This window comes from Varroa jacobsoni, unplaced genomic scaffold, assembly GCF_002532875.2.
Source record: "Varroa jacobsoni isolate VJ856 unplaced genomic scaffold, vjacob_1.0 scaffold_689, whole genome shotgun sequence".
Lineage (NCBI taxonomy): Eukaryota > Metazoa > Arthropoda > Arachnida > Mesostigmata > Varroidae > Varroa > Varroa jacobsoni.
The window spans coordinates 295,561-313,286 of record NW_019213591.1 but is presented as its reverse complement, the minus strand read 5'-3'; the positions used below and the strand labels follow the sequence as shown (position 1 = coordinate 313,286).

Below are 17,726 nucleotides of genomic sequence, written 5' to 3'. Positions count from 1 at the left end.
CATTATACGGAGCCCTACACATAAACCAGCCTTTCCCTTTGTCTATACCAAGAATATATAATCTGTATCAGAATCCAGCGTTAACAGATTCCACAGCATGATACATTTGTACCGAATACTCTGATTTGGCCACAGAAGCTTGCTACGAGGTAACTGAAGGCTAGTCAATTATGACTAACGGTATCATTGTCCCGAGGCAGTGGCAAAGCAAAGAGCCCATAGACATGGGTAACGAAGAGACGAAAAAAGTGGCACTGTCATATGTAAACCGGAGTCGTGTAGACCGGAAGTTAGTCCTCGTTTTACCTGTTTCGCGCTATCAGTAGTCCCATTATACCTTGTCTTTCGCTATTCACTTCTACCACGCTAGAGCTAGCTATGCCAGCTTTGACTGGTACGCCTGTGCTTTTAATCGAGATTATTGAAAATCCTTGACAACATCAACAAAACAGCAGCCGCATACGCAAAACCGGTAAGCACTGTACCGGCGGCTGCGCCGCTGTCAGCAGCGGCACCCAGCGGCAGTAGTAAAAGCGGCTGTAATAGTAGGCCTGAGTCATCGGCCATCTGTAGCGGTCTGCCAGCCAGTCTCCAAGAGCAAGTGAGCTTCGCTCATGCCGAGAGTATTCCAAAGCACCAGTGACTATCGCTGTGTTACTATCGGTAATTCTTGACTAACGTCCATTATTTTACTTTAACTGTTCAGTCTGTGTGTGTGTGTGTGTGTGTGTGTGTGTGTGTGTGTGTGTGTGTGTGTGTGTGTGTGTGTGTGTGTGTGTGTGTGGTGTGTGTGTGTGTGTGTGTGTGTGTGTGTGTGTGCGTGTGCGTGTGCGTGTGCGTGTGCACGCGTGTATAAGCACTCTTTCCAATAGAGTGTCTATGGCGCCACACGTACGTGCAGCGGCCTATTGTCATGCTTGTTCTAATTCGCGACTGTGGTTCTCGTCGAGTTTTTTTCGCTTCCCCCAATAAAATAGGCAATCACAAGGATGTGCTACATAGGCATTGTTATGGAGCAGACGAAGCACACTGGTAAGGCTGCGTACTTACATGCTGGTTTGGCAATGCGCACAGGTTTTCGCGACTGCCTGCAACCTTCGCCCGCATGGAGAGAGTGCAACGGAATTACTTGATGAGTCTATCGGCGATGGGGAACCATCATGACGAGTGTAGACGCCATCCACTGAATCTCATGCCGGCGGTATTAGCACCGATTGGTCGCTGGAGTATCGAGCGGAACGGAGCTGAGGCACGACAGCAGTCTCTTACTGTTTGTCTCGAATATAATAACAAGTGTCAAACGACATCCGTAAATTGTCGTAGTCGGCTTTTCTACGAGGTATCATCGTTCGAGGGCTCTCTTAATCGCCCTATTGAATCTAGTGTCCATGCTGTTGCCAACGACGGAAAGCCGCACTCGCTAGCGACAACAGCAAAGGAGTGTACACGGAATTCGCGGCAGACAGACGCAGTCTCTCAGCGTATCGACCACAGCCGGTCCTATTTGTTGCCAGAGGTAGGCATCCCATATGTAAACATTGATTTGGTGCTGTGAACACGTTGCAATGCGTCCATGCAGTCTCATTGTTGGCCGTTATTAATGAGAAGAGGGAGGAGCACCGTTAATTGAGCGAATTCGAATACGTGTGCTTCTTAGTGTTCTTATTCGTGGTTTTGCTTCGAGATGCCGGTGCTAACGTAGAGGATAGTTGCTTTCTAGATTTGTTTTTTCGAATTTTAGAATTGTGCTTTCCTGTACACTAGGCGTATCTGTAACTGCAAAAACAGTTGTGACTAAATGATTTAATCAAGTTGTGAATTTTTATTATCAAGATGGCTGGTAACGACGTTTCAGTCGCCCTTCTCACCTGACCGCTAATTTGGCCGCGTGAAATTTTAATTCTAGCTCAGAGTGAGATGATTCCGTTGTCCCATTATGGGTTTGAAAATATCTCATATGTAAAACGTTGACCTATTGCTACAGCTCGAGCTGGACAAGGCGCATACAATGTGCTCTATATGAAAATTGTCTTGGCAGGTAATCGACTACGTTATATATGCGGCCTAATCAAAATTCTGGAGCGTACTCCTCCTGCAGAGGCTAGACAGTTGAATCCTATTTGTTTTCCCAGTCGTTTGTTTTTTCGCTGGGAGTTTCGTGCAATATATGTATGTACACTTTATAGACATATGTAAAAACACAAGTTGACAAAGACAAGTTGGAGACAAAGCAATATTCTCTCGTGCTCCATCCGGTCAAACCACTTCAGTGACGAATGTAGACTAACTTTGCGACCCGAACCCATCGAGCTGAGATATTTAGTCGACGGCATCTACAACAGTAATAAGACGTCAAAAAAAAAGGTTGATATAACCTGCCTTTCGTGATCTTGCCCTATCGTCACAACAGATATTTGGGCATGTAACTTGAAATGCAGGAATACTGTTTTGGCGGCAAGGAATCGATGTGAGAAACGAGAGAGCAAATGCTGTTTACGTACGTACACATACACACAGTACATACGAGGTCAGTAGGAAAATGTTGTTGAACATACTTAAATATAATGTTCATTATTATATTTATTTGTTTCGTTTTCTTTTTTTTACCCGTCTTAAAATCAGTTGAAACTTTTTCGATAGTCTTGAGTTTGTCGTGAGTTACGTTGTATTCGTTTGGTTTTTGGCTGTCTCGAATAGAAACAGGTGCCTGTGCCGGAGACACCAAATAACGGGTCAAACACCGTAACCTTGCCTGTACGCAGTCTAAGTGCCTGCATATGAAACTTTCAAACGATAAGTGAGAACATTTTAGCTAGTATTTCATATTGAATCCAAGTAATTCTCGCGTGTAGTTTTTTTCTTCGCCCTCTCAGCCTTCCTATCGCATGGTTTGCACTTCAACTGTTGTAACAAACGCTGCCTAGGAGGTAGCCGTGTATGAAGGCGGCCCCATACATTCTAAACCGAACTCCCGCAGGCCTCCGCGGGCCTCCTGGGCTAGCAAGCACTAATGGCTCGTCTTAACATATCCACTACTCTTTCCCATTACCGTACAGTCTCTTTATCTTTTATCTGTAAGTGATTCATTTGTTGCCGTCGATCATCTGGCTGGAGTGCCTTATTTGAACGATTTTTTGGACGTGTTGTCTGCCATTTATTCCGCTGACGGCAACGTCGCCGCCCAGAAGGTGATCTTTTTGAGTAACGAAAGACGCGAGCCATTTGGTGCCAGACCCAAAACCCGCGTCGTCCACATACAGTCGCTTGCAAACTACGTTATGCAATTTGGTCGTAGGCGTCTCCTTTCAGCTTACAACTGGCGCGAACGCGCAACTGCGACAATTACGTCGTCCACAATAGTCTGCCAGTAGCAGCATATTTGTGTTGTTTTGCGTGACGGAAATCGTTCAGATTATTTCGTTGATCTTGGATTCGTCTGGTTACCATAACCCACTTGAACCGCCTTTGAATAATAGGTATCTATATTGTGTCGCGTTTAATTCTTGCCAATAGAAGAACGCTTAGTGTAAAGGTCAAGAAGCGATGGGAAAGCTGACGGCTCTAATTTCGATATAATATGGCGAAGTCAATGAGCCGAACGTATGTCGCCGTGGTTGCAGGTAGTTTTTGCACAATGACATGTATAACAGTAACGTTTAAGGGAACTTCAGTGCAGGTCGATGTAAATCACAAAACACTAAGAAAATTGATGTTGTTTTGTTGCTTGAATGGAGAAAGCGCAGCGTTTCTTCAGGGATTATATGTGGTATAGGCTTATGTAGCGAAAGGCTGCAATGCAACAACCTAGGCCAGTAATTGGGTGAAATAGCAAACCACTGAAGAGGTCTGTAATATTCTCTTAAATAAGGAAATAGAATACGATTTAGAAAAATGATTGAGTTGATTTCGAGTTTTCTATCGATCAGGTTATCGAGCGGGCAAGTAATATGGCGGTCGTATATCAGGGCTAATCTGTACCACTGCACGCACCGTCACTAACGTACGTTGACCAGTTTTGTTAATGTTAACGACTTTTGATTCCACTTAGGCTAGGTGTGTTGCTGGGGGGATAGCTTTAACCATTGCTTTTCTGTAACTCTGTCGAGTCCTGCGATTTCCTTCATCTCTCTAGAATGCCTTAGAAGAGCCTAACATTTGACTGTTATGTCTGACAGATATGATTACCAAAACTTGCGCGGAAAATGGCTCTGATTTGTACATGATGGCTATTAGTTGGCCAAATAGAGAGGGAGCTCTCGACGCTGCCAGTGCACACGTCTTCGACTTGACGCGCGTTTGGGAGCCTGCTAACGTTAGCTAGGACACCCATCATTTACATAGCGCCCGCTAAATATTGGCAGCGAATCATTTAGGATAAACAAAAGCAAAATCTCTAAGCAAAATGTTGTAGGTGAGGAGGGCATGGGCAGATCCTAGATGACTTATCATTTGGGATTTACACAGACGTCTACGTGGGTAAATACGCGAATCAAATCCGTCGTAACTGGCAGTGACGTTACAGATATCAATATTTACACGTTAAACGTTTTACTGTTCGAGATCTAATGGACACCTATTATTTGTTCAACAGTGAGACAACTCGTTCTGTATACTATAAGTTCGACCTTACAAATAGCGTGAAATAGATCGTGACCCATTTTGAGAAGATACTGCAAGACTGCTTCACGCTGAGGGTCCGCCGAGAAGGCTTGCCCGAACTCTGTCTGCAGAAACAGCCAAAGGTTAGACAAATAGCCAACTAATCGCTACTATATCTGCACACCTTTAAATGGGTTTCAACCTAAACTAATCGGGCCGAATGATATAAATTCAGTGGGGCTTTGCTAATCAAGTCCTAAAAAAAAGTTTAAACATCATTTTGTTTTCTTGACCATTTCAATTTATGCATTACTCTCAAAATACATAGTTATTTCGGGATTTGCTCAATGTTGTGCTGAGAGCTATTATGAAGCTGCTGCCGAGATGGGCAGATAACATGTTGATACCTCTTCGCGCTCTAATACCGTGTACTTGTAGAACTTGGACGACGGGTCGCGCAGTTGTTTGCGAAGCTCGCCTCTTTCTAAATTTGTAAAGGATTGGCGTCCTAAGGTTTTAGAGTACTTTATGGAAGGATGCTTGACACGATCTCATTACGCGAGTCCAATTTAGTGCTACCAAATGTAACGTGCAGAGCTGCCCGACAAAGTGATCTATTATTAGTCATAACTGTATTATATAGAACCCCCGGAGCGCAGCTGCACGGCGATCTAATTGCTTATCCGAAACGAACGTCTCGAGCCAGAGTCAACAAGACTTGTGAAATACCGTCAGCGAAAAAGAATTATGGCCATTCTTTGAGCGACTGCTACGGGCCTCGCCACTGTACACAAAACCGGTCCGCAGCAAAAGCATCTTATCAAGTCGTAATCCTGTTGACCTATTGAACCATTCTACAAAAAAATAGCATGCGTGTGTACTAATGGGTAGAGGTTAACGGTCGTTGAGAAGAAGGCAAGGCAAAACTGACCTATCACGACATCATGCTTCCCGTAGGCCAGAAGCTTGAAAGAAATACCCAGCGAGGCAGAGATAATAAAATCATTTTCTATGCTTTCCCTTTTACAAGCCGTCTCCTACTATTTCCTTATTGTCATTATATAGAAGCACACACACGTAGAAACAGACGTCTAACAATACCAGCTCTAGGCTCCTCTGTTGGCCGCGTGCAACACCTTTAGGTCATGGATATCCACCTAGGTATTTTTTACTCGCTCAGCGCCTGTGCGCAATGACGACATAACATGTCCGTTCTTTTGCACAGACATTGAAGTTTGGTTAGTTGTTTCATCGGCATAAGATTTTTGGCTTCGTATTAACGACAAACTAGGACTTAGCATAAATTAGAACATTTCGAGGCTGTTGAAGACATGATAACATCTTACTAGTACGATTAACAAGAATAACTTCCAAATATTTGTACTCCCAGAAACCGTCGAGACGAAACGTTAAAGTCAACTTGATTGAAAACATTGATGGATGCGGATGTGTCTCGCGCACCGTGATAAATGGGTGATAATTTTCGTGGAACCGATATATTGGTTTAACAGCGCTGGTGATGGGTAAGTAAAGCGCAGGACTCAAACCACAAGATGATGAGATCACAAGAGTTAGTAATTTTTCAAATAAAGAAGATTGTCGATTTTAGCTTCCCGTTTTATTACGTGTGACCAGAATGGATATTATTATCTTTATTTGTAATTTGTATTTAAAATTATTTCCTACTTTATCATAAGCGTTATAGCCCCGGGGCGCAGATAGCGGTACCGAGAACATAAAATCATTCATGTAAGTTGATAATTTTATGTTAAATAGCAGAGATCACTTTAATTACGAAATGACGCTCCATCGTCGAGTTCCGGCTAAAAGTGCATCTGCTTTTCAATATCTTCGTCTATAACACTAACGAAACATGTGCCTACAAGCTGATACGCATGATTCCCAAAATGTTTAGCTATCCAACGCAGTGCGCTTTGTGTTCATTTCGATTTCAATTTCAGGGTCGTTCGGTCAACAGTAAACGTGTGGCCTCAATTCTATCGCCTCCAGAACTAACATTTGCCAGGTGGTCAACTCAGACTTAGGCCGACAATTCACATATAAGGGAAGTTGTCATATTCTGATTCTGTCGAGAAGCAGGCCGCGAACCGGCATATTCAGAGACAAAAAATGTGGGTACGGAAAACTCTCGCGATGAGCCAGGGTTCGCTTTTTGTTGCGGTCATCATGGCAGCAGTTGCAGTCTCCGGTGAGGACATATACAGACAGGAGGAACGAGATTACGCGTACAATAATAGCACTAACGATAGTTCAAGAAGATGACAAATGGGCCTTTGTTCTAGACTAACGAACACGGAATTCCTAACGTGTTACTGGTAATTCTGGGTTATCCGCGAAGTGTATCTGTTTCCAATATTTTTGTTTATTTCATACCCGGGATGGCTACTTACGGCACATAATACGCATTTCTAAAAAATTGACTTCTCCACAAGAAAGTATCACCGCTTTCAATCTGCTTATTGACAACATCATACATTTGTAACGTGCCGAATAAGCGCATTTTATAAAGATGATATACTAATAAGAATAGAACAAAAGATTACGAGCGCGATATCTAAGGTTTACATCAATGTCATCGCATTCAGGTTATACCAGATGTTACTTTTGGCTGTGGTTCTACGGTCCTTGGACGAACTAGTATCCGTATAAGTAACAAGTTAGAAAAAAATCGTATCAAAGGAATTTTACAGCAAGTACGTATTGGGGTTCTTCTATATTGGCAGAAGCGTCTACTAATGATATTTTCGAAGTACTTCTACGACGTGTTGTTTCATTATGGTTTGATCGATATTACCTATTTACCCACACCATTTGTTACTGGAAAAGAACTTGAAACGTGAATGTTTTTGACTAAGTGTTAATTGGTTTTACAGTAAACAAATGTTCGATCGTCGATGCATCCGCCTATCGAATTATTACTTCGGTATCGCCCAGTCGCAGGCACAGTGCCTGCAACCTTGAATCGTCACTCTTCTTTTTGACACAGAACGTCAAATGCCTCAACAGATTGCTTATCGTGAAGCGAAGCCTCAAGCAAATCTGCTGACAATTATAGTAGAAGGAAATAGGCATCATTTCGCATCTTAGCCCGCCGTTTATTTACAAGTATCGGCTTTTTGCCAAGAAAATTAGAAAAACTGCGTCTATCGTTCGTTATATGATTCTTATTAGCTGAAGCTTTGCGAAAGGGTTGCATCATAGTTGTAGACGTCTCGTGCTCCGTGCTGTCGTGTTCTACGTTGGTCGCGATACTTCGTCGGGTTTGTTTACGCGCAGATTTTTTTAGACGGAAATCCATTAGACGCTACCGCAATCCATATGCGCTATACAACCGTACCAGTAAATCGAATAGTCACGTTCACGGTCACCATCCTTCAAGTTCCACTAACGAGACGTACTATGCAAACTGTGCGAATAAAGAAAGTTATTGTTTATGGTCACGAGGCTAGCAAAGACCTGTCGTCGGCGCTATGTTCGTAGTTTTTGATGGAAAACAGATACTATACGTAGATAGTTTGTTCTCATTGAAGAACTAGCAGAACCTAAACTTAACTGTCTTACTTGTGACATATTCATATGCATGAAGTAGCGGAGACGCCGTAACACTTAGTGCAACGTTAGTGGGGTCGATGCTTTATATAGCTTAACGTTAGGATGCAGCCATCCCGGTCGGTTATCTACGCAGAAACGTAGCTTAAACAATCAACATTTATCACGCGTTTGTACCAATAGCGTTTGTGCAAACGGCCTACGCGTCATATGGGCGTACACAGCGTGACAATAAGTACTATTCTGGCGTCCCATTAACCGGAGAGATTGTGGCTGTCTCTACGTGACACAATGATTGAATAGGGTACATCTAAATAAATAGTATTCTTATTGTATTTATGCGTTAGGCGAAAAAGAAGAATCATAGAATTCAGGTTTAAAAAAAAAAATCAAATAAAACAATGCCAAAACCATAGAAGTGTTAAAATGAAAAGTTTGACCGATTTCACCATTTCTTTAGCTTCGTATAGGTAGACTGAGATAAATGAGAACGTCGGTTGACCTTTCTTTAAGTATCATACACGATAAACACTATTCCGGTTTTGCTAATAGCTGCTTATTGTAACTGGAAGCGATTGCAGCCGGTAAAAAGCGTCCCGCTCAGCAAAAAGCGTTTTAACACTTTTTTTTTTTAGCTTATTTACTAACGGTTTTAATTCATTTGTTTATAACGCAGTGGTCTGGAGCTTACCACAAGCGATTACGTTACCTGATAGCACTGTTCCCTGTACCGATGAAACCTGTGAGATGGAATGCACAACGGCCGGAAGCACCAGGGGCGAAAATGTCACTACGACATCAAGCTGTCAAAAATCCAGCGGTATGAATGTCTATTAACCTGTTTATAGGATAGCGGATGCAGTGCGCTTGGATAAAGGTTATCAGAGAGCCCGCAACGGCTAAAAGCCGACCTCTCTGCCTCAAACACCGAACATTCAATCTTTTAATAGATAAATAGAGCTTTCTTATTTCTAGTTGTAGGTAATGGGAAATAGCTTGGATTTACAGAATACGAATACAATACTCGAAGCTTTCTAAGCTGCATGTGGGTTCAATACTAGTCAAGCTGCACGCAAGTTGTTACAGACCTTAGTCCCAATCTCAAAATTGAATAAATTATTGGGGACGATGAAAAAAAATCAGAATACCTCTATAACCCACTTTATACGATTCTGTATACAATACACATTTTTAATTACAGGTGCATGCAATTGTTGTATATTACCTGACTGTGAGGTAACCTGTCAAGAAAGACGTCGTAAAGAACGACCTCGTTCGAAGGAGGTACGTGTATGTAGACACACATGCAGCATGTTGATAAACGAAGTTCATCTCCATGTTAAACTGGCTATGCTTCTGTGTCAGTAAACTACTATACAAGGTGTAAGCAATTTGAAGAATAGCATATGTCGCAGTTAGTTTTTATTTTACGTCCGTCAGAGCAGCAAGAGTTCTGCGAATCACTGCAAGGGAGAGCATATTTAACTGAAAACAATTTAGATATTCTCATCATACTATGTTAAAAGACGGTGCTCTGGGTATGTCTGTACTGCAATAGTTACATTAATGACTACGGCGGTGATTTAAATGGTTTGATTGACTAATATCAGAATCTTTCGTAGGATGCTTCAAATCTAGGGTGCACAGACAAATACGTCCCTTTATTGGAACCACTTGTGCATCTCCTGTCAGCGGATGCGAAACAAGAAATTTCATATCTTGATCTTGAGCTCTGCAGGAAATAAGGCTTTCATGAGCCTAATGATACATGCTCGAGATGCGGAAAACATATAATCACCTCTTTAGAATATCCGGCAACTCGTATGACCTGTATTCCGGATATATATATATATATATATATATATATATTTTAAATGCATTTTTAATTCTGAGTTAACTCTTTATAGGTGCGCAGTCGATGTACGGAGAAGGCCGAATGTTACTGCAACTTCCTGTGGTTCGATACAATGGATGATCCGGTGAATTCCCCCTGACCAGAGCTCCGGTTCAGATGAACAGCAGCCTCACCCACTAAATAGATATCGAATAGTAATAAATAGATACACCTTATTATTGTTTCTGATATATTATCACAGATACACGTACTGCTTTGTAAAATTTTATATTATTATTTACTGTTTTTGGTGGCTCGGCTGCAAGGATAGGTTGCAAGAGCTAGTACGATACTCGTGACATGGCCATTTGGGCCTCCACTTATTCTAGACATTGATATTATATAAAATATTATACATGTAATTTCGAAGCTTGTAGACAGCGCAAATAGGGAAAGCCATGATAGACGGTGTAGATGACTAATCCGTGATGTTACAGTTGGATAACAGGAACACGAAACTCTTACACACACACACACACACATATATATATATATATATATATATATATATATATAAGAACGTTTATTACGCGCTATTACATGAGTGCTAAATGAAGAGATAAGTAGATAAATCAACGCACTCCTTAATTTATAGGATGTCAAGATTTACCGCGTCAGCTACTTCGTTAAAAGGAACAGAAAATGCGAGACACAGTGAATGAGATCAACTGACAAACTGACAAACCGAAAAAAAAAGGATAAATAGGGATTGTGCTATGAAAAGTAGCACCATTGTAGCATAGAAATAAACATGTAAAACAATAGAACTTGAGTGTATGTGTCTTTCGGTAAATGTTGGCTTTCTTCTTTGATATAGCTAGCTTTGCGTAATGTCTGTCCATAAATTCACACGTACGTACAGAGGAAGGCAAGAGCCTAAATTAAGATTTTTTCTTATATTTAAGCCAAAACGATTTCCCGATGAAACTTCATCTATGTGCTGCAAGCATATCCCTAACGGTCATACAACGACCATTATTCAATACAACCACTATCTACTTTGAATAGGAGTCAATTTTAGAATATGCATTATTTAATTCACAAGTAACTTTTTAATAGTAATCACACGTCAAAAGATATGAGTAGGTGTAAATTAAACACTTTACATATATTAAAATTTTGAAGCAATTACATATTGGGCTTATAGCAGGCTAAAAGCCCTAAGAATGCACTCAAAAGGACCAGAAGGGAAAAAGGTGTAAAAAGTCTCTAAAAGGCTCATCGTTGGAACTTGCGTGGGTGACAAAATTGACATTGATATTTTCCTTTCAAAAACAGCCATTAATTTCTGTATTGAAAACTTAAATTTATCTAAAAATAGAGAATCTTCTGATTTGCCTCATGAAAGTCAACCTTGGATTTTTCAAAAACTGCTAAAGAATGGAAACACGTAAGTCGTCGATTTCGAGAGAAAAAAAAAAATCAATTTTACTAGGGATTCATCCAGCGCGAAAAGATTGTATAATAGCTGATTTTTGCTTACATCCCGAAAGCGACACGCTGTTTCTTGTTTGTTGTTTAACTTTAGAATGTAACCGGCTTCTGTCTGGTGCGATAAGTAGCGGACACCCGGTATGATTAATATGAATCCGAATGTACTGCTATATATATATATATATATATATATATATATATATATATATATATATATTCATAAAGATAGCTTTCCTTAATCGCACAGTTTGCATTCTATGTGCCGTTAAAGGAACTTAAAACAGCGACCCCAGTGGCTAAAAGCTTGGCCATTAAAACTATCGCGTTTACACAAGTATATTTCGAGTTCCATATATAGATTTATAAAGTTTGTAAATTTAATATAGCTGATACGTTCTCACATGTGAACGAGTAAGATTATTTAGAATTAAGTGATCAATTTGTTTTTACCCTTACCCGATCTTCGGTCAGAACTACCTTTCAGCTTTCGGTTTTTGAGACTAATAAGGGAGCGATGAAATATGCTTTCGGCCTTGCAGCCACGCGTTCTTCAAGTTCACATTAATAGCATTTTTTCTATCTGCTTCGGAGAATTGTGTATTTACACAGTTCTCCAAGATTAGGGCCTACATATATGTCCATATTAAGGTAACCCTTAAGCTTTGTTCTTATAGTATAAACAAATCAGCTGTTCACGCTGCCAGCGACACAAAAGCAGAAAATGAAGGTTCGTCGAGTGCTGAGTTTATGAAATTAAAAAAGAAACACAATAAAAAACAGATTTTTTTTTGGCTTTTTTCGAAGTATGGTAACTTTATTATAGTAGAATCTGAGCTGAATCTATCCTTCGTTTATCTGGACAAACCTGGAGTGTCACGAGCGGCGGGTTCTGCTGGCAAGGGACTTCATCATCACGCAAAAAAGTAACGAAGTTGTAAGTTAGTATTTTTATGAATAAGCGTTTTTGAACAGAATTCATCAAGCAAAAACTGCAATGATAACCAAGATCAAAGTAACGTACATGAAACCCCTTATAATAAAATCCTGACTGATTAAACCTAATTTTAATAAATAAAAAATAAAATAATTACTGTGATATCGTTGCCTGTCGGCGTGGCAGATCGAAAAATCACAGAATAACCCGAATACGAGCCAAAACACTAAATAACGTCTTGCACAGCCAATGTAGGAATAATAATGTAATGAAATGTGCGTAATTATCCATAAAGCTCCTCGAGATTCATCATAATAATTTATAAATGATCATTATGGCGCGGTTTTTTACGGCAGAAAAGGCATTCTTCCTATAGTAACCCTGCTGCACCAGAGCTAAAGAGACTTGTGAACGTATTATGCGAATAAATAAGCGAAAAAAAAATGACACTCCCGATCTTTTCCTGATATCTTCCATGATTCAGACATACCTGTCTCTTGATCTTTTGAGTCATTAAGCGAGTAATGAAAGGGCTCACAGAAAAGACTAAAGAAATGACGACTGTTGTTTTAGAGAAGAGCGCATTAGCTGACGAACCCTTGTTGGGCTAATACTCCATAAAAATGGGCAGGTCATCTTGCCGTCGAAGAATATAGAGCCGGTCAATTTCTGCTGCTGGACCAAATTCTGTTGTACCATTACAAACCGCGGAATCTCCAAGCAGGTCTTTCGAGATCGGCCAAAACAGCAGTATCCAAAACAGCATTTGCAGTCGTGGCAATCGTCATCGGGCATAACCTAGCCACGAACGCTGTATACCTTAGACGTCTATTAAATCTCCAACGCGCCTTTTTCGCTAAGATAGCCTGGATCTTGTCGGGCCGCTATGCGTGACTGAGTAGAGACTATTGCATCCATTTTGTTCTTTTTTGCTTCTCTCGCTGCTCGCCGCGCGACAGTTCGAACTTTATTTGCTTAGTAGCGTATATGTAACAATTGCTACGGTTGACTAAAGGTATTCATTACGGCGAGCTTCTGTTTCTAAAAAACAACCAGGTTAATTTAAATAGAACAAAGAATAAAAAGAATAACATATCAAGTATTATAAGGATAGTCTAAAGGTCTAACGTTTTTCCTATGGCATCCCGGTGAATATGGCGGAATTTGGGGCCCGTCAAGAAGATCGTTGGCCTTGATGGTCCTCTCCCAATCCAGTCTTATGAACTTTGAGGTGGCTCTTTACATGGCCGGATTGTGTAAAGCCCTTCCCACATACGGGACAGCTGTACGGTTTTACATTTTCATGAATTCGCAGATGGCTGACAAGATGACCGGACTGGACAAATGTTTTATCGCACATTTTGCACTGAAATGGACGTTCACCTGGATAATGTAGATAACATTCATAGATAACACAGTTAGAAAAATAGATTAATTGGCTCCACGCGTTAAATCACACTACCAAATAGCTGAAGCCGGTCAAGAAGAGTATTTTTATTTGTAATTTTCTTGGATTAGATTAAAACCTGTTATACAATATTGACTGACGAATAATTGTTTATTATTGCGCCTCACGATGCAAAAACATCAAATAGATGATCGCCGACTGCGTAAAATTCAAGGCTTACCGCTATGTAGGCGTTCGTGATTCCGGAGATGTCCACTCTGGCTGAACTTCTTCTCACAGTATTTACAAGCATAATTTTTTGTTGATGTATGGGCGTTAACGTGCGAAGTGAGATGCCCTGACTGGGCGAAGCTTTTTCCGCAAAATTCACAGGCATATGGACGTTCACCTTCAACAGACAAACAGTTACTTCATACTCTTGTATCAGTATTATTGAATCAAACACGTATCGGTAAAACGTTCTGCCTTTATGGGCTGAAGGTTGACTCGCGAGAGGGTTTGTGCCACCGCTCCCCTGCCTGCTCGCTATCTACAAGTCGAGTTTGAGAGATTATACTTCTCATTATACCGCATTTTGCGCATTATACTTCTCTAACAGTTTAAAGTGAAGCACTTTAGTCCATGTTGGTTTGGTTGTACCTGAAAAATGCTTTCGATGACTGACAAAAGTGATGGCACACGTACATTGAATACGACATGCGAATACCTCGTGGGAAATAACTGGCGTTTAGGGGATTGAGCAACGAAGCTCATCAGTTCTAGAGAGAGGCTAGCGTTCTGTGCGTCATGCTGTGTGCAAACCCTTTTCGGTACGAACGGTAATTATATAAAAAAAAAAAAATTAATCATATAAAACAATAAGATAAGACTTTACAGCGGGGCAAAACCGAAACTGAAGACACGACACTAATTAATGACTACTACTACTACTATTACTACTACTACTACTACTACTACTATTACTACTACTACTACTACTACTACTACTACTACTACTACTACTACTACTACTACTACTACTACTACTACTACTACTAAGATCATTAGTATTCGTATAGAAGAAATCTCTCACCAGTGTGCACGCGATGATGATTACGAAGATGGCCTAGCTGTTTGAATGATTTCGAACACTCTGAACACTGATGCAGAGTCTCAGACTGACGCTTCCGACGCTTCGACGGAGTCGCATCTTGCTGAGAATTTTGTTTTTCATTTATTCTATTTCGCGATTACATGCAAAAGATCGTTGTTACATAGCATATTTATATTGTTGCTACTGGAACAAACTTACAAGTTAAAATAATCCGTACAGTTCATCTATATACATGTTAAGGAAACAAAATGTTAGTTATATAACCCCAACCAGCTTTATTCGCTCCTTTACAAGTTTGTGGTGTTGAAATTGCATTAAACTCCATTTTGGAACATTTTTATATGGTGTCCATCAGACGAAAAGAGTGTTGTGATCTATATGCGATATTTACCTGGATGTCTGCTCAGGACTATTCATTGATGGAAATGGGCTTTCTTGCTGAGCTTCCAGATGACCAGAGAGCTTTTCGGGCACTTCGTGTGTTTCGGACCTATCCAATGGTGGGTTTTGTTCCGTATGTATAAGCAAGCTCTGTTTTAGCTCGATGTCCGCCAATGTGTGGTTGATAAGACCCCTCGGCCCACAGCTGTTTTCTACTCGTTCCGGACTTTTGGCGTCATTATCGACGTTGAGATTATCAGTACTTTCCGATGTAGGCGAAGTTTCATAAAGTAATGAATCCATTAGGTAACGATAGCTTGTATCTGGACTTTCTGAGGCGAACAAATCCTCTGATAGTGTTTTCAACCCTTCGCAAATAAGATGCGTTGTGAGTTGCGAGTTAGTTTCCGAAAGTTCTATCAGTTGATCGTTCGTGCCCGTCGCAGAGAGCACTGGCGAATTCGAAGTTCCGAGCAGAGGTGCTGGAAACACCATTATGTGAGGGTCTGTGAACCCTTCCGCTGAAAATTCTTGTCCTTTTGCAGTCTCCATGTTGAAAGCTTTCAGCCTAAAAGGCCCCGGTCTAACGGATGATTAAAGGTGATTCTTGCTAAAATCTACTTAATGCAGAACGTTTCGAACAAGCCTGAAATGAAATAACACTAATAATAATATATTTAATTACAATTATCTCATAAACAACTTCAACTGTATCAAAATATGTTAACATAAACAGTCATTAGTAGATAGTTGGTTTTTCGCGTGCACACCTTCATCATATGTACATTAAATTAGACATTCTAATGAAGTATTGGGCGATTTAAATATAACGTGTAATATACTTGCAACTGTTATTGGTTATAGATATCACCGACAGCTTATCACTAGACAAATACTTATCACTCTATGTAGAAGCTTATCAATCTGAAGCCTAACTCCATGGAAGTTCAGTAGTAACGTGTTTGTGTAATCAAGTTAAAGACACCTACCGATGGTACTGGTTTGAAACCGAAGCGAAGACTCACTTTGTTTTGTGCTGCAAAGAGCGACCGATTTGAAACTACCCCTAACGAAAGTATAAGGCATAGATCACAAAATACTTATTTTAACATTAAGCCCAAAGAAAGCAGTTCCGAACTAGCGTCCTACAACTTCGCAACTACCACAGACATAGCCGCGCAGGCCACCGTAGAAGTTCACTATGTGTAAAGAAAAATAAATAAATAATTACACAGCCACTACCACGTGGCAACTGCCAGTTACATCTTCGTTTAGGAATGTCAATTTTAACGAATGAACTTAGATCACTCACAGAAATCAAGCCGTCATCTGCACCTAACCTAGATAGTTGCCGATCGACCGAACTTCCAACGATATATATGGTGTCTTGATGATGATAAAAATGTCTGAATTTTATCGAAAAAGTTGTTATTGTTTATCATTCCATAGGAAGACGCTCAAAGAAGTTAATAATTCTGCAGATCAAATCGGAAGATACAGCGTAGCTATCACACTCAAGGGCTAACCCTTTGACAGCCACCTCCCGTCATGCATAGGTGTTCCAGCTAAGCGTATTTCAATATGGACAGTACGTATCGAACTTACCAACAACCAAGTTCCGTCCGACGGCTCCCAGCACGAAATGAATTATGCCTATTAACTAAAATTCGTTACATACAATGATGTCTTGCAATGATGTATTTGACGCTAGCGGCTGCTTACGACATTAGCGGACTGATATACTCTGCTCTAAGAAACCAGGTGGCCATATATTTGCTATCCTGGATGCAACCAGGTATATGGAACTGCAATATTAAAAGCTTCTTTACATTATTAGTGGCATATGCTCTTAGTTAACATGGAACTTAAGCATAATAGTCTTTCTGTATTTCGAGTTTTAGCTCCAGTATCGTCGTTAAGCAAAAGAGTTTACCAGCTGTTAAGTCAGTAAACGGCAACGAAGTTCCGCGAAATTTGAAAAATACCATACTCTGCAATCAGGGAGTTTTCGTTTTACATCCGTCAGAGTAGCAGGAGTTACGCGGATCACTGCAAGGGAGAGCATATTTAATTGAATACCATTTAGATATTCTCATTATACTATGTTAAAGGGCGGTGGCCTAGGTATGTTTGTACTGCAATAATTACATTAATGACTACAGCGGTGATTTAGATAGTTTGGTTGGCTAATATCAGAATCTTTCGTAGGATGCTTCAAATCTAGGGTGCACAGACAAATACGCCCTTTATTGGAACCGCTTGTGCATCTCCTGTCAGCGGATGCGAAACAAGAAATTTCATATCTTGATCTTGAGCTCTGCAGGAAATAAAGCTTTCATGAGCCTAATGATACATGCTCGAGATGCGGAAAACATATAATCACCTCTTTAGAATATCCGGCAACTCGTATAAC

The 17,726-nt window shown here is 40.5% G+C and overlaps 2 protein-coding genes across 6 annotated transcripts in view; one reads left to right on the top strand and one right to left on the bottom strand.

The window, feature by feature from the left end:
* The window catches only part of LOC111262654 (uncharacterized), a 17,304-nt gene extending 6,448 nt beyond the window's left edge, over positions 1–10,856 (top strand). For 2 of the 5 annotated variants that reach the window (XM_022837063.2, XM_022837064.2), the window contains exons 2-6: positions 5,990–6,122; positions 6,561–6,808; positions 8,846–8,989; positions 9,371–9,453; positions 10,077–10,856. In XM_022837063.2, coding sequence (XP_022692798.1) covers positions 6,730–6,808; positions 8,846–8,989; positions 9,371–9,453; positions 10,077–10,163 — 393 coding nt within the window. In that variant the 5' untranslated portion in view covers positions 5,990–6,122; positions 6,561–6,729 and the 3' untranslated portion in view covers positions 10,164–10,856. Of the gene's footprint in view, positions 1–1,074; positions 1,517–4,591; positions 4,743–5,989; positions 6,123–6,560; positions 6,809–8,845; positions 8,990–9,370; positions 9,454–10,076 lie in introns of those variants that run through there. The other 3 variants (XM_022837061.2, XR_015312010.1, XR_015312009.1) reach the window with 3 other exon arrangements.
* Positions 10,692–17,726, bottom strand: part of LOC111262653 (uncharacterized) — a gene marked incomplete at its 5' end in the record, with an annotated part of 10,219 nt that continues 3,184 nt past the window's right edge. Inside the window, 5 exons of the mRNA XM_086969267.1 lie at positions 10,692–12,400; positions 13,560–13,814; positions 14,060–14,247; positions 15,324–15,881; positions 17,299–17,362. Coding sequence (XP_086825393.1) covers positions 13,606–13,814; positions 14,060–14,247; positions 15,324–15,881; positions 17,299–17,362 — 1,019 coding nt within the window. The remainder of the gene's footprint in view (positions 12,401–13,559; positions 13,815–14,059; positions 14,248–15,323; positions 15,882–17,298; positions 17,363–17,726) is intronic.